The 21769-nt window shown below is 40.0% G+C and overlaps 1 protein-coding gene across 4 annotated transcripts in view; it reads left to right on the forward strand.

The window, feature by feature from the left end:
* Adcy8 (adenylate cyclase 8) overlaps positions 1-21769 on the forward strand; it is a 217720-nt gene that overhangs the window by 99477 nt on the left and 96474 nt on the right. For all 4 annotated transcript variants that reach the window (XM_060389349.1, XM_060389350.1, XM_060389351.1 and 1 more), the window contains exons 5-6: positions 2472-2599; positions 20000-20158. In XM_060389349.1, coding sequence (XP_060245332.1) covers positions 2472-2599; positions 20000-20158 — 287 coding nt within the window. The remainder of the gene's footprint in view (positions 1-2471; positions 2600-19999; positions 20159-21769) is intronic.

Consider the following 21769-nt stretch of genomic DNA (forward strand, 5'->3'; position numbering starts at 1 on the left):
TTCCTATCTGTAAAGCAGAGATGACAGCTGCTTATCCTGTATGTTGAGGTTCAAAGTGAAAGCCAAAAAGCAGCATGTTGTACACAGGGAAGGCTACTCCCAGGCACTACCTGCCATTGACACTGCTAAGAGAGGCTATGTGTCCTCTATTATGTATTAAGGACAGGGTAGATTGTTTTGACCTTGTCACATATAGAGAACCGAAACTCACTTATCAGTGTTTTCAGGATGTTATACAAGGCAATGAGGCTAGCAAACCTGACAGTCATACAGATAGTGCAGATTCCTGTCCTGTCCAATCTCTTTCTTTCACACCTCACCATAGCCAACAGGGAGGCAGCCCAAGTCACACACACTATGCCCTCCCCAGGTGATTATTTATGCCTAAAACCAACATCCCTTGCCTTCCAGTGTCAGTGTCCTGCAAATCAAAGTGAGGGATTAAAAGACTGGTACCCAGTCTCCTTCATAGGAAAAATGGATAATATATTACATATTTATATTATATATATCATATTCTATATAAACTTCTAACTTAAGTATAGATTAAATTAGCAGAGTAATGGGCCTCTTCCTCCACTTATCTCCTTGCTAAATTTATGTTCTATAAATAAACATACAGAGAGAGGAGAGGAGAGAGAGAAAATGAGATACAAGCATATAGTGGACATTTATCTGTTTTAAATAATAATGAAACCATGACATTTAGATGAAAGTGAATGGAACTGGAGAGCACTACATTAAACAAAACAAGCCAGACTCACAAAACACTGTGTATTCTCACTCATATGAGTCTAGATTTTCAAACTGGGGAAATTTAGCTCTTTGGCATGAGATGAGGAAAAAAAAAGTGAGAACAAAGGTAGGAGCAATATTGCAACTTTTATCATGCTGAAATTTTTTAGGTATTTTCTTTAAGACTAAATCTTTCTAGTTTTGGGCTATTAGAAATCCTTGATTTTTTTTTTAAGTAATGGGGCTAGTAGATAGTATCCTCCTTCTTCTTCTCTTCCTTCTCCTCTCCCCCCCCCCCCTCTTTTTTTTCCTCTTTGAAGTATGGCCTAATTTATCCCATGCTATCCTCAAATTCATTATGCAGCCAAGGCTGACTTTGAACTCTGATTCTCCTGCCTTGACCCCCTGAGTCAAGCTAGGATAACAGCTGTTTGACACCATGCCTAGCTGACAGTATTTCCATTGGTGTTTCAGGTGTTTGTTAATGAATTTTTCTTTTTCAGTTCTTAAGCAAAGTTTTGGAAGTTTTATTTTATGACTAGGCCAGTAAAATTTTTATCATTGTTTTTGGAGCTTGTAGACAGATTTTTTTTTCTTTTATAGTTCCTTAACAACTTTTGCAAAAAGAAAAATATTGTGTCCTGTGACAATCTCCCAAGCCTTTCAATGTTTTTTTAATAATGATCCTGTGAGCTCACAAGCCTAGACACTAACACCAGTGAGCAAGGTAATTTCTAAGTTCATTCTAGTTGTACTCTATAGATTCTAGGAGAAACTGAAAACCCTGATTCCCTCTTAATGATCAGACTTCACCAACTAGATCTCTTACAAAAAAAAAAAATAATAATAATAACTTGGTTGAACAACCAATAGACAGAACCCCCAAGCTCTTAAAATTACCCAGGAGCATTACACTGAATCCTTCAGGATGCCTCTGTGCCCACTTGGGAGTTTGAATGGGTTCTGGAAATCAGTCAAAAAAACATCAGTCGAGTTCTGCCTGACTGCTTGTAACTTGTATTCAATAGTTACCAAAGTGCTTAGATTAAGAAGTCCGCACAGTGCTTTTACTCTTGGTGTTTTCAGAGTGTCTACCGAGCTTCTATCTCAGTGGAACCCTTTCTATTTACAACTTCTCTCTCTAGCCCTGAGGCACTGCTTTGCAAAGACATCCTTCTACCAATAAAGTCGTGGCTGGCTCCCTAGGACTCAGCTCTAGAAAGACTGTCAGAAGTTACTCAGCTGCAACCATTCATCCAGAGAAACAGTGTCACTCAGTGTTCCCTTACTGTGTAACACAATACCTGAGGCAGCTGAGTAATTCATGAGGAAAATATTTTTTTTGCCTCAGTTTGGGTGTCAACAATGATTCCTTAACCCTACTTCTTTGGCCTGTGGGGAGATCCAAACCACTAATCTCATAGAGGGTGGGAAGCAAAGAGAGGACACCATAGTGTGGTCCTACCTCAACAGTACATCCACCCAGAAACTGGAAGACGGTCGATTAAACTGTACCTCTCAAGTTTCTACCACCTCACAAAGCACCAAGAGTATACTACCCGGGGCTTTGTGGAACATTTCGGATCCAAACTATAGCAACTGTAGAAGAGTGTTCTAAAGATAGGGATTCCTAAGGTTGAAGAACACTTGACCTCGCTTGGGTATTTTCTTGAGCTTTCTGAAGAACTGCTTCTCGTGATTACATATTTCTTCCCCTACCATTCTGTTCCTTTCAGGAGCATCACTGTCTTCGCATTAAAATCCTGGGGGACTGCTACTACTGCGTATCTGGACTGCCTGAGCCCCGCCAAGACCATGCTCATTGCTGTGTTGAAATGGGCCTCAGCATGATCAAAACTATCAGGTAATTTGTAATTTCCTCTATGGTACTTGAGACCTCAGTGTGTGTGAGAAGATACATGGGCTCATGTAGCCTTTGCTGAAAATTTTGGAATGTGGTTAAAAATCTTGCCTTATTTCACAAAAACCATATATCTGTTGTTTATTCTCCCACATAAGTTGGTCTTTTTGTTTTATGATCACATTTCACTTTCAGCCAGTCGTGCAGGAACTCTGAATCACACATGTTCTTTTGTGGATACAGTGTGAACAAAAAAAAAAAAAAAAAAAAAAAGGAAATTCTCTTCAGAGAGCAGAGCATGAGAGATGGACAATGTACACACAATTTCAATGCAGTGCAATAAGCTCTGTGAATAAAAAGCCAGGGATTTGGGGATGTTAAAAAAAACTGCTAATTCAACTGCTATCATGGAGAAGATGCCTAGGGAGAAGATAGCTAAGCTGTTGCTAGTAGTATGTTCTTTATAGACATCAGCAGGATGCTGGAGGTAGATTCAGGGAGCTCTGAAAAAAAAAAGATGACTATGTATGCTAATCAAGATGAGCTGTCACTAGTGAAGCCTGAAGTAAAAGAGTGGTGATGGTCTATCAATGAGTAACAGCTAGAGCCCACAAGGGGCTTGATATAACTGTATCTTCATATCAGCTAGCCTTGTCTTCTTGTGTATGGTGCAAGTACTTTTGGCTTTTGTCAACACACATGTCCAGAGTTATAATCAAAGGAAAGAGTTTGGGGAATTGAGGATTGTAAATGTAAATTATATGACTTTGGGACAAAAGTTTATCCCTATGAGAATTCCCACTGAGATTCTACAATGGTTACAGAGCCTCTAAATATATTCTTAAACAACTTTGGAAATAAAGAGAGAAGAGGATAAGGAAGAGTGCACGTGTGTGTGTGTGTGTGTGTGTGTGTGTGTGTGTGTGTGTGTGTGTGTATGTGTGTGTGTGTTGATGTTTGACTGGAACTCAAGTACTTCAGTGAAATGTACATCAAACATTTAGGAAGATAGAGTTTTCAAGGTGAAATTAGAGCAGGCTAAGCAGAGCCAGTATAAACAGAAAGTTTGTCAAAATGTAACTCCAAAGTTTGGAATTTCTCAGTTGGGTAAAAGATTCCTTAGACAACTCTATTGCCTCAAAAGAAAGGAATTAAAAATCCATATTCTCGCAAAATCTGGCATGAAATTTCCCTGTGGAAAGACAGTATTGTTTAAACAAATGCATTTATAAGCTCCTGGTAACATGGGCATTACTTCCAAGAGTAAATTAAATGACACAGTTGGCCAGCCTATGTACTGTTTTTGCCTTTCTGCTAGACTCTTTACACAAAGTACCAGGGCATTTACCTGATGGAACACATCTTCTTTCAGCAAATAGCAACAAGAGTCAACCAAACCAGGTACAGAAGCACAAGGACATGAGTAATCAGGAGGGACACAAAAGTCTTGGGTATGGGTGACTTCAGATCAAACTCTAGAATTATTTCCTTTTCTGAGCAATGTTATATTTCACACTTTCATTTAAAAAGGAAAGAGATTGAGGATCAGGAATGAAATTTTCTAGGTACCTTATCTCTCCTGATGCCATACCCAATATTATTCTACTCTCTGGCCATACTCTCTGTCCCTACAGTAGTTCACTGCCATAGCTCCTAGGCTGGCCAGCTCAGTGGTAGAAGGAGAGCTATAAAAGTTCTATTGATAAATCCAGAATCCTGTATACACCCAAGACTCCCTTAAAACTACCATATTACTATGCCAGTGAGAAAAGAAACTAGACTTCTAAATCTCTTCAATATCTTTCCTTTGTGTCAGTAGCTTACCCTCAGTGAGAGCCACGTCCTGAAAACCCTGAAGTCTCTACCAGTACTGAAAACCTGTGACTTGGACCTACACAGACTTCACACTCAAATAATATAAAACATGCTGCCAACATTCTATAGGAGTTTCTATTTAATCGTAAGCCGAAGACATGCGGTAGAGACAGCACATGAAAGTACTAAACATGCTCAGTTCGCTCTCATTTTTCTTTCTACAGAGAATCTTGTCCCTGGTCCTTTTAATGGCCAATTTAAGGCCTTTCTAGAGCTTAAGAGTTGGCCAGTGTAAAGACTTAGACAAGTTGAAATGATTCAAGGGCATTCTCTTTCGTTCTTTCATTAAGTACCGTTTTTACTTCTTAGGATAAGACACGTTGGTTGCATATGTATTTTTTTTTTACTGCATGACTCAGAGCCTATTAATACCCAAAGAACTTCTTGATTATAATGTAGGAGACTTGAGGTCCAGCATTAATTCTTCAGTTAACAAGAAATCATTGCACAGAGGAATGAATAGGAGAGCTGGGTTTAGGCAAACTGGTTGTAATTGGCTCAGGCTTCTAGAATCTCCACTCCTACTGACAAGCATTTTGCTCTGGGAGATAGCTGCTGAAAATACTCACATTTCCGTGTGCATAAAAGGAAGTCCAAGTTACTAGCTTTTTCAAGAATTTGTTACTCCTTACCAACTTATCTCTTGCACGTGACACATTTGTTTTATTCTACCTCAAAGTACTTGTTTTAACAGAAAGGTGTGTGTGACTGTATGTTTGTGTGTGTTTGAGTGTGTTGCCCAATTGGAAAATGTATGTAGGTATAAACTTAACATAAATGTGAATGATACATACATACACACACACACATACACACACACACACAGATTGACTATTTGAGCCATAAAAAAGAAGGACCTTCTGTGATTTTTAACAATATAGATAAGTCTGAAAGACATTGGATTAGGTAAAATAAGTCAGAAATCAAAAGACAAATACTGTAGACTTTCATAAATGTGGTATCTGAGAAAACTGATCTTGCAGAAGCAAAAAATAGAACAGCAGTTGGAAATTTGTAGTGCAAGGGCAGAAATTTGAGAAACCTTGCACACTGTTGTGCCGCAGTCAGTTATCTATAGTATCTTGAAAAATGCTTTTAGAAGTATTCCTATGGCAAGAATGAAAACTACATACGGTAAAACGTGCCAACTAGCTAGGTTTAATCATTCCACGATGCATACATAATTCAAAGCAATGTTTTATACAGTAAGTTCATGCAACTGTGTCTGTTAATGAAAGCAAGAAATAAAATATAATAAAACTGATGTTAAACATTCCCAGTAGGCAAGAGCCAACACTATATAACTAATTGTGGGAGAACTGGCTAAATATCTCAGTGGCTAATGGTGCTACCCTGCAAGGCTGATGATCTGAGTTCAATTCCTGGAGCCCATAGAAAGATGAATGAAAGACACAACTCCATAAAGCTGTAATCTGACCTCTACTACTGATACCAATACCAATACTAATACAGTACTAAGAGCCAGAGAGCTCTGTAGTTCCAGTCCCCCAAACTCCTTGCACTCTTGTTAGAAACCACTAAAGATAGAACTGTGATTTTTGTACCCTGGACCCAAACCACCTTGATATTTGTTTTCTCCATTTACCCAAGCTAAGGTGGCAGTGGCTGCCACCCTGTGACTCAGGGTGTCCTCAGAAACTGGGAAAGTGGTGTGAGAGATGTGTGCACATATGGACGGAAGTGCCTGCTTGGGATCTAGGCATACCCAACAAACTACATCACTGATGCAAGATTGTTGCAGTAGGAATATCATTCCGAAGTTATCCTCTTCCCTGGAACATTCTCCTGTCGATGAGTTCCCAATTTGGTATATGCACAACCCCTCCAATTCAACTTACTGTTGACCCTTTCCAAGCAGTGCATGGCCCAATTTTTCCCTAAACCCACTATTTAAAAGAAAACTGGTCCTGCATTTTAATTGTCAGGTAATATACTCGGGTGTGTGTGTGTGTGTGTGTGTGTGTGTGTGTGTGTGTGTTTACTCATATGTGTAATCAAAATGTATTACTATAAATTTCTACTGGTAAAAGAAAAACAATTAATCTGTCATCTGCACTTACCAAGGTAGCTGCACAGTAGACCTTTTAAAACAATAACAACCACAGCAAAAAAAAATCAAACTTTTTTCTTGGGAACAGAGGCCATTGTAACCATCAGGGGAGGGGCATGGGTGAAGAGGGAAGGAGGGTGGGGTTGGGAGAGGAGGAGGGAGGGAGCTACAACTGGGATACAAAGTGAATAAACTATATTAATAAAAATAAAATAACCAGAAAAAAAGAATGGTAAAAGTTGTATGTATGTATATATGTATGTATGTATGTATGTATGTGTGTGTCTGCATGCCTATGTATGCATATAGACAGATGCAACACACGAGATGTTGCCACACACAAAGCTGTATTGGCATATTTGTGCAGTGTGCTTATGAATACATGTGTGAGTGTGTGCCAATCAATGAAGAGAGCCCTTTGGCCACTAGTATTCTAAACTCAAAAAAAAAAAAATAGGATTAATACAAAAAACACTGGGGCATATGCTACATCTGAAGTCACCAACACTGTGGAAACATGACAGAGCCCAAAACAGATATTAAAAGATAGTTGTTGATATGAATAACTTTTTTACCAGATGAACCTAGGTGAAAGAAAGAGTTTAGAGATATTTTTCTATCAGCTTAGGACCAAGAAGAACAAGGCATCAGGAAATGGTTTTAAAATAAATAGAAAAGAGTAGTAACACTTGAAATTGGCCCCTTATTGGCAGCTAAAGAACAACACTTAAATATCTATCATGATATTATGTTTATGTTTTAATTGATATTTTTTGAGAATTTTGGTCAGGATTACACTTCATTGAAGATGCTTTATGTTGCTAGATGTGATTGTAGCTAATATTCCTTGAAAGAGAAGTGATTTACAAGGCACATGTTGGATGAAGAGGATAGCTCTAGATTTGCAGTAGCAGATCCCATCTGTTCCCATTTCTGCCTCTTACTACTAGATGCGTGGCCATAGATGGATGACTTAACTTAGACTCCTGTGTCCTGCCATGCAAAATAGAGCTCACTGGATTCCAACACCATTGTTCCTCTTAAAACCCAAATAGATAAATAGATAACATGCATGCTGGCATAACAGAAAAAAAGGTTTTTGGGTTTTTGTTTTTGTTTTTTTTGTTTGTTTGTTTGTTTGTTTTTTGTTTTTTTTTTTTTCATGATAGGATTTCTCTTTGTAGCCTCAGGTGTCCTGGACTTGCTTTGTAGACCAGGTTGGCCTCGAACTCACAGAGATTGGCCTGCCTCTGCTTCCTGAGTTCTGGGATTATAAGCATTCACCAGCGTACCTGGCTAACAGAAATGTTTTTGACATTTGTTCTATTTTAAATTATATGTGGGTTTAAAGCATATTTGAATAAAGGTGCTCAGGACATCTTGGCGAGATAGTCAGTTACCCAATAGCTGGAGTTATGCTCAATCATAACATGGCTGCTGGGAACTGATATTTTACAAGAACACTCTGCACTTTTAGCAGCTGAGCACCACAGAAATACTTCTAATAAGGGCTGGGGGAATGGCTCAGAGGTTAAGAGCACACTGCCTGCTCTTCCAGAGGTCCTGAGTTCAATTCCTAGCAACCACATGGTGGCTCACAACCATCTGTAATAAGATCTAGTACCCCATTCTGATGTGAAGGCATACATGTAGATATTGTATATATAATAAATAAAAAAGATTTTTTAAAAAATAAATACTTCTAATAGACTCTTACAGATTGGACTGAGTTTGGGTAGTAGAAATTTGCCTCAACATATTTACTGGATCCATTCCTTTATGGTGCCTTTTATCCAGCACTTTTAAAATAATAATATTTAATTTAGTTTAATGAATATTTAGAGCATGTCAAGCACTGAGGAAAAGTTTTGTGTATGTTATTTTCTTATGTCATCGTAAAAATCTCTAGGAGTTAAGTGGGCATGGCAGACAAAATATTGAATCACTCTGTGTGGCTACAGTACACACTGGACAGAGCAGTAGCAACGACTGTCAGAATCAATGTCAGCCGTAAACAGCTAGTGCTGCTGAATGGCCTCATGCCAACTGATGGATGCCCTGGAAATAAGTTCCTCTCTCTCTTCCTTCCCCCTCTCTCTGGAGCCATTCATTGCCATAACCAATATGCTGTCTGCCTCTTAGCCCTACATGTATTCAATCAATGACAACACTCAGAATCTACCACTGATACCTAAGAGATCAATGAATGACTTAGGCGACTTCATATCCATTCCTGAAAAAAAAAAAATAGCAGTTAATGAAAAAACTCAATAAACATCCAAGAAAAACATGAGAATTAGACCTAATCAAAAATAATGCTATGGCAAACACATTCCATTAAAAACACTTGATTTTAGAAACAAGCTGTTAGATAGTTAATTAGGGGACAGCAGATGAATATAACTTTGTTTATAATGAAGCATTCAGTACCATCTCATGCATATCTGTTCATAAAAGTAAATTAATTGAAATAGGTTTTGATAATAGTTTCTATTGCACAGATTGAAAAGTGGCTCCAGGTGGCTCCTCCTGACACCCTGTATCTATTCTGGGGATCCTTATTATGTCAGGAAATGCCAGGGTTGACACTGAGCTCTTTTCTCTGCAATACATTTATTAACTATCTATAAAAAGTGTCCTTGATGATTCTTCATGAAATTTGCAGAGCAGAGTCTTTTCAGTGCAATTGTTAAAAAGCCACAGGAATTACTCTGGGATGCCAAGTAGGAACAGTCTTTTCCCAGCAGTTATTTAGAGCGAAGGTCCTAATCCTCGTGGCAGGATTGTTCTGCCAAGCAATACAGTAGGGCAAGGACTGAAGAGCTGGAATCACTATGTTTCTCATCACATGAGCAAGAATTCTGAAGCCTCTCCACACCCTTTCCTGTCTATATCTCTGTTTCTTCTTTCCTCCTCTTTCTGCTCCCACTCCTTCTCTGGCTTCCTCTGTCTGTTTTTCTCTTCCTCTCTATATCCTTCAGTTTCTCTCTTTCCTCCTCCTTCACTCTCTCTTTCTCTCTCACACATACACATATATGTGCCTTTTCTCTCTATGTGTGTCTCTCTCCCTTCTGCCTCAAAAACATCATTAAATATGGCTGCATTATTGTCTTTCTCATCACTCAGATGAAACACCTGACAGAATGGAAGGGGGAAGGGGGAAGAAAGGTGTATTTGTCAATCCATCATGCCTGGAAAAACATGGTGCCAGGATCATGAGGCCAGATCAGGGCAGATCAGGAAGCAGAGAGAGATGAATTCTGGTGCTTATCTAGGTTTTTCCTTGTTATTCAGTGTGGGGTCCCAGCACATGGGAGGATGTCACCCACATACAGGACATATCTCCTCAATTAATCATCACTGGAAATACCCAAGAGAGTATCTCACTAATACCCTGGGCTGGAAAATTAATTAATTAACTAATTAATCAACCAAATTGATGATTGAGTTTAGCCATCTAATCACAGTCATAAACCATTACTCCGGCTAAGATGCAGTCATTTGAGTGCTGTTCAGCACCTGTCTGGTACTTCTACTCAATGAAAGTACTGCTGAGGGACTGCTCATCAGCAGGCAGTACACTAAACAACCTTCACACCTTACTTCCGTTAATTAAGAAGCCATATGAGAAACTATATTTTTTTCTTTAGTTTCAAAGTGAACTGGAGCTCCAAGAGGATTAAAAAACAAGCAAACAGTCTCCAGGCAGAGGACAAACAGCTTGCCAGTAGCAGGACCAAGGACATGATCCCAGAGGCAGGAAAGATGTTTGAACAATCCTGTTACACCTGTAGGGTAGAAAAATGGGAAGCCACTAGACGCCATAGTTTGCATTAGTAGTGTATGGCACAGGGGAGTGTTGTGACCTTGCAGAAGTATACATGGGATAACAGAGAGAACTACATGTAGGGCAAATAATTTTGTTTTTACAGAGAATGTAGCTCTCTGAGTCAACAGAAGCGAGCAGAGCACAAGGAACCAAGGCGGCAAGTAGACAGGGCCTATAATGTCTATTCCAAGCTTCAAATAAATTGCAGTAATCACAGAGGTGAATAAGGAACTCATCAGGTTTAAAGGTCAGGACCTTTAAACAGTGATAGGTTAGGCCAGCTCCTGCCTGTTGACAGAAACAAGTTCATAAACTTGCAGGAATTTTATGTGCCAGTTGACATCAAATTGGAAACTTCCAAGCAGACACAAGAAGAATGTTTACATCACAGAAAGCAGAAAACTTTATAATTCATAGTCTGTTCCCCAGAGACATCTGTGAGACATTTCTCAGCAGCACACTGGGTCTGACCCTCAAATTCAGTGTTCAGTGGGGTGTGAGGGAGGCCACATCAGTCCTCACAGACAGAACCAATTAAATATCAGGAAATTCTTACTCAGAATTGGAGCCTTGTTTCAGCTCTGTCCTACACATATCCCATCACAACCTACATTGTGTGTGTGTGAGTGTGTGTGTGTGTGTGCACGCATGCATGTCTTCATGTGTGTGTGCATGTTCTATCATGTTGGTGGGCACATATGAGTTAGAATAAATAATGGATTAGTGATCTTTGATCCTTGCTCAATACTTACCACACTCTGTCTGATCCAGGGTTATGTCTAAGGCAAGACTGAGGTTTAGACTACATCACCTTACCAGTTTAAATATGAAGTGCTGGCAGGTTCCTCACAATATTATTAAACAGGTCTTTGGGGGACAGCCCCTGAGTCGTATGATGTGTAGGATACACTTAGATATGAAGTGTCTAACGGAAGAGTTTGATCCTCGTTCTTAGGACAGACATGTGCACTGTTTACTCCATTCTCTCTAATTTTTAAAGCTACACCTCTCATATAGTTGTAAGTCACTATTTGTATTTTGTAAAAGTTTTATTACAGTCGTTTTCATAGCTATAAAGGAAAAAAGTATTAAGAAATTTGTAAGATGAATAACAATGGAAGCCATCTATTATAAAAAATATATAATTTATAATATGATTTCCGAAATGGGTTTTACTACTTAAGAAAACACACTAGGGCATGCTGAATTTGTCTTACTCCAGCCTCTTGAGCACATACTGAAGGCCAAATCCCCAACATGGTTATACCCGGAGATGGGGCTTCTAGGAGCTGGTTTGATCAAAATAGATTTGTGCTGATGATCTAGTGTCCTTAGAAGAATCCATTCTGGAGAGCCATTGATCCAGTCTCCCAATCATATCAGCCTACACCAAGAAAGATGCCATCTGCAAAACAGGAGGTCTACCCTGCAGCTCCCCTAAGCTGAAACTCTAACAACTGGCCTCCTGAACTGTAAGGATTAAATCTTCTCTTGTTTGTGGATCCTGTCTGAATCATCTTGTTACAGTATCATGAGCCGACTAATACATATATAAATTCATAGAAAAATAACATATATTTATCTTTCGATATTATCCAGTGTTCCTTGCAAAATGTAACTCCACAAAGCATTCCAGGTTTACCTGTAAGAAACTGTGTTCTTAACTCATAAAGTTTTAAAGCTTTAAGTGAAAATACTGTGGCCATGCTGAATGTTCAATATGACCTACATGAATGGCTGAATGGTATACTGAATGGCTTCTACTGTGGCAAACACAAGGCTCCCAGCAAGGGGTACAGACAGTTTGGAAAAGAAAGGATATTAATATTAAGAAGCATCAGAAAAGAAATATTAGCTATCAGTGTTATCTCCTCCCCACACAAATCTCCCTTTCACAGTATTGAGTTGATGCTATTTCTTGATAGAAATTAAGTATCCAGAATACCCAATTTTGATTGCCTAATTTATATCTTAACAAAGGAATGCTAACCTGACCCTATTTTCATAAGCTATCTTAACCAGGGAATGCTAACTTGGGTATACAACCACCCTGACTAAGTCTCTCAGAGTATCCATAAGATGAGAGAGTTCCACACATCTTCAAGAACAGGGAGAGAAATGAATGGATCATTGCTCCCACTTTGCCCTTCCAGGATCATCTGGCTTCAAAGAGAAATTCAATGTGAGACTTTCCCCATTGCCTCTCCTCTCTCAGAAGCAGAACTGTGATGCTAAAGCACTGTGGAATATGGATCATTAGTACCTACTATTTAACCCTTTCAGTTATTATGGCAGTTATTTATTGAACCTGCTATTATATCAATTAAAGACATAGACACCTGCTAGATTTTTAATATATCTAAACACTGGAATGGGCAGTGTTATCTCTAAGTAAGCTATCCTTACTTCTCAGACCCACATCCCATACCAATATCACAAAAACACTTGCTCCTGCTTTTCATCTGAGCTGCTTCTCTCCATGCTCATCCTCAGAACTAGTCCTCTCAGTCATGAGCTTCTTTACCTACCCCACAGCGACTCTGCCTTCTCGCCTGTACCTGTCTCTCTTCTAAACCTATGAACCTTCACTCCACCCCCTCTCTCCCACCCAGCCCAGTGTCAGCATTTTTTTTTCTTTTCCATAATTTTATTTTTCTCATTAGGTACATTTTGTAATTCTGTATCCCAGCTGTATCCCTCATTCCCTCCCCAATCCCATCCTCCCTCCCTCATCTCCCCCGTGCCCCTTTCCAAGTCCACTAGTAGGGGAGGACCTCCTCCCCTTTCATATGACTCCCTTTTGTCAGTATTTTCAAGACTGGCTGCAAAGTCCTCCTCTGTGGCCTAACAGTACTGCTCCTCCCTTGGGAGGTGGGGAGGTCAAAGAGCCAGTCATTGAGTTCCTGTTAGTAATAGTCCTTGTTCCCCTTACTATGGGAAACCAATTGATTACTGAGTTATCACGGGTAACATCTGAACAGAGGTTCTAGGTTTATCCTCTCATGGGCTTTGGTTGAGTGTCCATCTCAGAAAAGACCCTGTGCCCAGATACGTTTGGTCCTTGTGGAGCTCCTATTCTTTCCACATCAAACTCCCCTTCTTTCATATGATTCCCTGCACTCTGCCAAAGGTTTGGTTGTGAGTCTTAGTATCTATTTTGGAGCACTGCTAGGTAGAGTCTTTCAGATGCTTTCTGTGGTAGACTCCTGTCATACGTTCAATGCATATCCCATTTGTCTTTCTAAATGAGGATAGATCATCATACCCCGTGTCTGCTTTTTTGATTATCTTCTTTAGGTATATAGATTTCATTATGTTTATCCTATCTTTTAGGTTTATATAAGCGAGTATATTCCATGTTTGTCTTTCTCCTTCTGGGATACTTCACTCAGAATGATCTTTTCTAGATCCCACCATTTGCCTGCAAATTTCATGATTTCCTCCTTTTTTATTGCTGAGTAGTATTCCATTGTGTAAAAATACCACAGTTTCTGTATCCATTCCTCCGTTGATGGACATCTGGGTTGTTTCCAGGTTCTGGCTATTACAAATAAAGCTGCTACAAACATGGTTGATCAAATGTCCTTATTGTGTACTTGAGCAAATTTTGGGTATATGCCTAGCAGTGGTATAGCTGGGTCTTGAGGAAGCGCTATTGGCCAGTCAGGGGTAATTGGGGGGGAGGTAAGGTTACCTGAGTATTTGCTTGTAGAAGAGTAATAATTCCAGGGGGCAAGCAACATCTGAATACATGGTGGCTCTAGATCAACCCCAACACTAAAGGAAGCAACACAGAGATGAAGTGTGTAGCCTACACTCAGCTGAGGTAGCAGCATCATGAGTGTGTGAGCTCCATCGCTTGGGGAACTGCAGGACCATGAGTGAGCCTTCACCCCCTTCAGCTCTGGCTTTCTTAGCTGTGAAAAGAATGCATCATCCAAAAGCAAGCTCTGTAAATATGCAACAAGGCTTGTTTTCTTGGGTCACCACCAGTGGTGGCAGATATCTTTGACACTTGAGCAAACAGATGGGTGAACTCCATGTGTAGTACAGGGGTGGCTATGAGGATAAGATGAATGGTAATAAGTATATCTAATTCTGCCAGGGCCTCCATTTTCTCATCTGTAAAATGGTCATTCATAACACCTGCATCAACATTTTTGCATCACTGTGGATGTCAATGTAAAAATGCTAAATGGGGCATAAATTACAAGGTCTATACTAGGATGAGACAGAGTGGCTTACAAGACCTTCAAGAGACAAAAAAAAATTAAAATGCCTATTTCATCAGGCATGGTGAGGTCCACTAGAAGCTGAACAATGGTTCAGGGTAGAAGGCAGTGTCCAGCTGGCTCCATGGCCACCGTGATGAGAGCCCCACCCCTCCTGAAGCACCTCAGCAAACTCAGCAGCTCTACTGAAGGGCATCTGTCATCTTTTATAAGCCCTATTGCATCTAGGAGTTTATTGGTAGAAGATGCATTGTCTGTGTATTATACTGAGCCAGCTCAGAACCCAGAAATCCAGATTCTTCTTTTCACACTTGACAAGAAATCATGCAGGGCAGGAGAAATGGAGCTCTGTAACCAGGCTTACAGATATGACATGAAATTCAACCTTATACAATATGCTTTTTATGACTCTTTTTCATCATTTGTAAAATACTGCTGGTAATGACAGGAGGTCACTGTGAAGATTCCACATCCCTTAGCAAATGTAGCTTACCTCCCTAATGAGCTCTCTTCCCTGCCTTCCTCTCCTCTGGAGAGTTAAAGGCACTGTTTCTCCTGGGTGCCTGGAATACAGTCAGATTGTACCGCTATGTGTAACTCTGTCCAGCTGACAGTTTGCCCAGGATGGTTGAGGCTCCTGTTATGTAAGTGGGGAAGATATAGACATCACTTTAGCAGAAATGAGTAACTGGAGTCATTAGTTCATAACTTTGTATTGGTCTGATTATAAACACGATTATAAACTGTTGTCATTTACAGATATTAGCAATAGTTAATACAGTGTTTAGCATGAAATAGGCTAAGAATTTTCCACTTGTGATCTTAAGAACCATCTTTACAGCCTTGTAGAGGCCTCATCTTCTTTTCCATTACTTTTGTGGGAAAAAAAATAAGAGATTAGTGGCACTATCCTAAGACCCACGGCTAGTGAGTTGGAGTACCTGACAAGCTTCAGTGCACATTCTGTGCCTCACAGCAAACGAAGCAAGTACATGGGCTGATGGAAGTTCAATGTCTATCCCAAACCCATGGAGCTGATGTTCTTCACCCCATCATAACAAGGGATGCTTTTTTTCTTCTTCTTTGTTTTCTTTTATTAATTACAGTTTATTCACTTTGTATCCCTTCGTACCTCCCTCTTTCTTCCCCTCCCAATCCGACTCTCCCTCCCTCTTCCCCAGCCGTGCTCTTCCCCCAGTCAATTGATAAGGGAGTTCCTCCTCCCCTTCCTCTGATGCTAGTCTAACAGCACTCATCAGGCTTGCATTGGCTTCCTCTGTGGCCTGGTAAGGCTGCTTCCCCCTCAGGGGGGGGGGGATCAAAGAGAAGGCCAATCATTTCCTGTCAGAGACAGTTTCTCTTCCCATTACTATGGAAGCCACTTGGACACTGAACTGCCATGGGCTACATCTGTGCAGGGTTTCCAGGCCATCTCCATGAATGGTCCTTGGTTGGAGTATCAGCTGCAGAAAAGACCCCTGTGCCCAAACTTTTTGGATCTGTTGTTCTCCTTGTGGAGCTCCTGTCCTCTGCAGGTCTTACTATCTCCTATTTCTTTCATAAGATTCCCAGCACTCTGCCCAAAATTTGGATATGAGTCTCAGCATCTGCCTCAACACCTTGCAGGGTAGAGCCTTTCAGAGGCCCTCTTTGGTAGCCTCCTGTCCTGTTCCCTGTTTTCTCCTTCTTCTGATGCCTTTCTGAATGGGGATTGAGCATCTTAGCCAGAGTGCTCCTTCAACAAGGGATGCTTTGCCCAACTTAGTCTCTTTACACACCTGTTTACTCAAGAGGAGAGAGTTTAGTTTACAAATCAATGGCTACCACCTCATTCTTGTCACACCACCAGCAACTTCTATAGATTGATTAATCTCTTTCTTTAAAAAAGGAATCATTTGAAGTGCTTAAATTGAAAGAAAAAATTCTAAAGATTTTTTTAGAAAAAAAGAAAACAAATCTTAGAATTTTTTCTTTTTCTATACAACTATACCATTTCCTCTTAATAACTCTATCACAAGACATGCCCTAAGTGATCTGCTTATTGATTGTTGAGTTATTTGTCCACAGAACTGACCAACAGTAATAATAGCTATAACTATTAAGAGAGTTTTTGTTAGGTAGAGTCTTTCAGAGGCCCTCTGTGGTAGGCTCCTCTCCTGTTACTTGTTTTCTTCCACATCCAGTGTCCATCCCATTTGTTTTTCTGATTGATCATCTTACCCTTGGTATTCTTTCTTGTTTATCTTCTTTAGGTGTATAGATTTCAGCATGTTTATCATATCTTATAGGTCTATATAAGTGAGCATATACCATGTAGGTCTTTGTGCTTCTGGGATACCTCACTCAGAATGATTTTTTTCTAGATCCCACCATTTGCCTGCAAATTTCATGATTTCCTTGTTTTTTATTGCTGAGTAGTATTCCATTGTGTAAAAGTACCACAATTTCTGTATCCATTCCTCCGTTGATGGACATCTGGGTTGTTTCCAGTTTCTGGCTATGACAAATAAAGCTGCTACAAACATGGCTGAGCAAATGTCCTTGTTGTATACTTGAGCATCTTTTGGATATATGCCTAGGAGTAGTATAGCTGGGTCTTGAGGAAGCACTATTCCTAATTGTCTGAGAAAGACTCTACCTAGCAGTGTATCAAAGCAGATACTTAGACTCATAACCAAACCTTCAGCAGAGTGCAGGGAATCATATGAAAGAAGGGGGAGTTAGTATGACCTGGAAAGGACAGGAGCTCCACAAGGACCAAATATATCTGGGCACAGGTATATTTGAGACTGTTTGTCCAACCAAGGACCATTTATGGATATAACCTAGAACCTCTACTCAGATGTAGCCCATGGTAGCTTAGTCTCCAAGTGGGTTTCCCTAGAAAGGGGAACAGGGACTATTTCTGACATGAACTCATTGGCTGGCTCTTTGACACCCCCCCCCCAGAGGGAGAAGCAGCCCTGCTAGGCCATAGAGGAGGACTTTGCAGCCAGTCCTGAAGATACCTGATAAACCAGGGTCAGATGAAAGGGGAGGAAGTCCTCCCCTATCATTGGACTTAGAAAAGGGCAGGGAGGAGATGAGGGAGGGAGGGTGGGATTGGGAAGGAATGAGGGAGAGGGATACAGCTGGGATACAAAGTTAATAAATAAACTGTAACTCATATTAAAAGAAATAAAAATAAAATTGAAGGAAAAAAGAAAGTTAAAAAGAGAGAGTTTTTGTTTAAAATAAGTCTTAAATGAAAGTCTACCCTGAGGAATAGAGTCCATCATGCTATAACAGAAGGGAGCAGGTTTGGAGGGTCACACCCTCTCCCAACCAGCCAGGCCTAAGACACCTCAGCAGTTCCTCTGGACCCTTAATTCCTCTCAGACAGCCACAGTGGTGTGAAGCAAGAAAGCCAGGGAGCTGTGTTGAGTGCAGATGATTCGATTCGTACGTACTAAGTGCTCTGCTAACTAAACATGAACATGAATGGTTCCTGCCTCTTGAGCCTCCAGTTGATGGAGAAGAAAGAGGGCATGGATGTTGATGATACAGGAGAGCTGGGATCACTGTCTCTTCATTATGGCTGATGGGACACATCACAACATGCCTGTGGGTCCTCTATAGGAGAGGACATGTGCTGCCCATAACATCCTTTTGGATTAACAAGCTGTACAGACCTCCGTCAAGAGCTGGTCTGAAAACAGTGTATTGATGGTTCTTTGTAAAGAGTATCTGTGCTATGCATTATTCATTACTTTTGCATAGTTTTATTCTTAGCTTTTACTTAAATCAAATCTCTGATATAACAAAATAGAAGCAACAAGGTAAGGAAATATTAAGTGTCCTTTTGACTTTCATCTTGCAGAAGAAAATGAAAAATTTCTCTTTTCATTAGGACACTCCAGTGCATTCCTGCATAGTGTTAATTACCTAATGACATTAGCACGGCATGCTATATAATACTCCCTTCATATTCATTGGCAAATCGCTTTAACATCTGTTATCCCCTTTAGGGCTCACAACAACACAGGCACGGCCTCATTTTACAATCATTGAACCTCTAGGTCAGCCCAGGAGGTCACATCAGGCATTAGCATTCTCAGTTCAGTGCTGGAATCCTGCCTATTGACACTGTGGCCGCAGGAAAGCCAGTTCCTTTCCTAGGTGCAGGGCGCTCCTCTGCAGTCAGAAACCAAGCTGTCCTTAGTATTCCAGCCGTTCTCTGCACACCCCTCTTCTCACTTAATCTTGAAAATTCTGTTACTGTTCACACCTTAGAGTTGCAGGGAAAAGGATTAAAAATCAATCAAATAACTTCCCAAGGGAGGGCAGCCAGATATGAGCAGAGTAATACATAAATTCAATAGACTGGCGTGAGAATACATGATCCTAATCCTCAAGCCATAGTGACAATCATGAGTGAGAATGATGTAAATTTAGACAGATGGTTTATCAGCCAGGATAATATAATTTATGTTGAAATGTTTGGGATTACACTAGTTAAATGGTCCAGTGATGATTGCACTTGTTGAAATCTTTCTCCAACAACAAGAGGCTGATTCTGCTGTCTCAGACCTAAACATGATTATCATAAATGTCCTCTGAGATTCTTTATCCAGGAGCAGGCTGGTCCCTGACCTTATACCAAGGAAGAATGAGAACAACCAACAGCTGAGGGTATTCAAAAAACATTGCAACTTTAAGAATAAGGATGCTTGATTAATCAGTTATAACAAAGTACCATGTAATTCTGTCTGGTAAACTTTCTTCTTCCTTGGCATCCATTAGTTATTCTTACAATCTTCTTAAAAAAACAATGCATTTTTCTATCTTTAGTAAATGGGCTCAGACTCTATCACCAAAGCTCATTTTAAATATTGTTTTAAGCCAAGTTACAGACATTTAATGCAAAGATTTTGATAATGGATTTGACAACAAGATTCCTGTAAACAAAGTAATCATATTTAAACTTCCACTTTTAAATATAATCTTCATAGCAGTGGATTCATTTTAAAAAAAATAGTTACAAAATAGGTTTGGGAATCCCAGAACTCAGGAGGCAGAGGCAGGTGACTCTCTGTAAGTTTGAAGCTACTTGGTCTACAAAGAGAGTCCAGGGCTCTGTGTAATAGAGAAACCCTATTTCAAATAAATAAATAAGCAAATAAATAAACAAACAAATAAATAAGTTTGGGGGGAAGTTAATAAGAGCATTGAAAAGTATGGCTCAAATCTAAGGATTTTCAGACAGTTATTGGGGAACTCAGAAAGTTTCATGGGAGAAGTGGCATCTGAGTAAGTAAGAGATAAATTTACGGAGTAGACAGTTCTAGTTTTGCCAACTAGACACAGTGATGGTCATCCTGACCTAATCAGTTTGTCTCTCCATCACCTGTCAACAGGTATGTGAGATCCAGAACAAAGCATGATGTTGATATGCGAATTGGAATCCATTCAGGCTCTGTGCTATGTGGCGTGTTGGGTCTGAGGAAGTGGCAATTTGATGTCTGGTCTTGGGACGTGGACATTGCAAACAAACTCGAATCTGGAGGAATCCCTGGGTAAGCAAAGCAAAGCAAAGCGAAACCCTTTCTTGCCTAACTTTTTCGTTGTCTGACTTTGTGATACAAGGTTTTCTGTGTACAGAGTTCAGAGATAGAAATCCAGGAAGCAGTTATTCAGGAGGTCAGATGTTAAGGCATCGTGCAATACTGGCCTGAAAATTCTAAGAAAATAGTTCCGAGATGACAAAACAAACAAACAAACAAACAAAAAACTATGAGGCAACAAGGCTGATGAGGCTTTTATGTCTCTGTCTTGCTAAACATTGGTCCTTTGACTTAGCTACATATTAGAATCACAGCATTATAAGATACTCACTTTGGTCTGGTCATTTAGAGTGAAATCTGTGTAAGATCAATCTAAATTTTTAAATCAATTCTAAAGGGCAGCTAGGATTAAATCTTATTGGACAACAATATATACACATGATTGCGGGCTCCATTCCAAAACTTCAGCTCTTTTTCTGAGAACTCATCTGCATTCCAACTCTGATTGGCAAGACTAGTTGGTACTGAACTCTCCAAGTGTGGTAGTGTATTGGAAAGCAACGAACACTGCTACTGTGATGGGGCAGTGTGTATTATTCATTATCCTTAGGCTAGCCTTACCATCTTCAGAAGGAGAAAAAAAAGACAGACATACAGAGATAGAGTCAGAGAGGGAGTGAGGGGCAATGAAAAAAGAAAGGGGGAGATAATGGAGGGAGAAGGAAAGAGAGAAAGAGAGAGGTAAGGGGGAACTGCTAGTTACCTAAGTCTGTGGGAGGAAGAAAAGCATATGAATAAATTCATGGGGACAAGCAAACTTTTGGCTGTAAAAATAGTATTTAGGTAAGAAAAATACAAGATCCTGAGATTGCATTTGCTATCATGACCACCATAACTATATCATAAGAAAACAGTGGGTTTACCTAACACGCAACACACGAGACTGTTCTCTAAGCACAGATTCAATCTTTTAGAGGAAAACAAAGTCACTGGACCATCATCTCTGAAGATGTCTCACTTCACAGCTCAGGCTAACAGCAAAGACCTTCAAAGGGAAAGATCAGAACCCTAGTTACTATCACAAGCATCCCAGTGTATTCTGATCAGAACTTTGATAGAAGAAATGGTATTAAATAAGGGCTAGGATCCCTCTCGCTACTAAAAACACTGACTTAACGTAGGCAAGTATCGCCCCTCTGAACACAATGTAGAATCCAGATAAAATGCCAAGGAAAGTTGGTATTTATTAAAGCTATTTCAAAAAAGGAAATCAGCCATCGGGCTTTACAAAATTCTCCTAGGAAGCTTACTTTGCCTAGGAGAAAAAGGCTGTGTCTAAATCTTAACTTGACTTTAGAGAGCAGCTCCGGGCTCCTGCTTTGCGGGAGATGAGTTTCTGTACTTTCAGGTAAGATACCATGGAAACACGTTGGATTTATTTTAGCAGGTGTCTCAAGAGAACTCAAGTTGCTTCCACACATTTGCTTGATTATCTTGAACTTGAAATCAAGAAGTGTGGAAGATGTAGAGAATGTGCCCTAAGTGGGCAGAAAGGCATCATCTGCAGTTTTGTTTGTTTCTGCAATGAACTATTCTCTCCAGAAAGAAAGGAATTTGGCAGAA

Source organism: Meriones unguiculatus, chromosome 8, assembly GCF_030254825.1.
Source record: "Meriones unguiculatus strain TT.TT164.6M chromosome 8, Bangor_MerUng_6.1, whole genome shotgun sequence".
Taxonomy (NCBI): Eukaryota; Metazoa; Chordata; class Mammalia; order Rodentia; family Muridae; genus Meriones; species Meriones unguiculatus.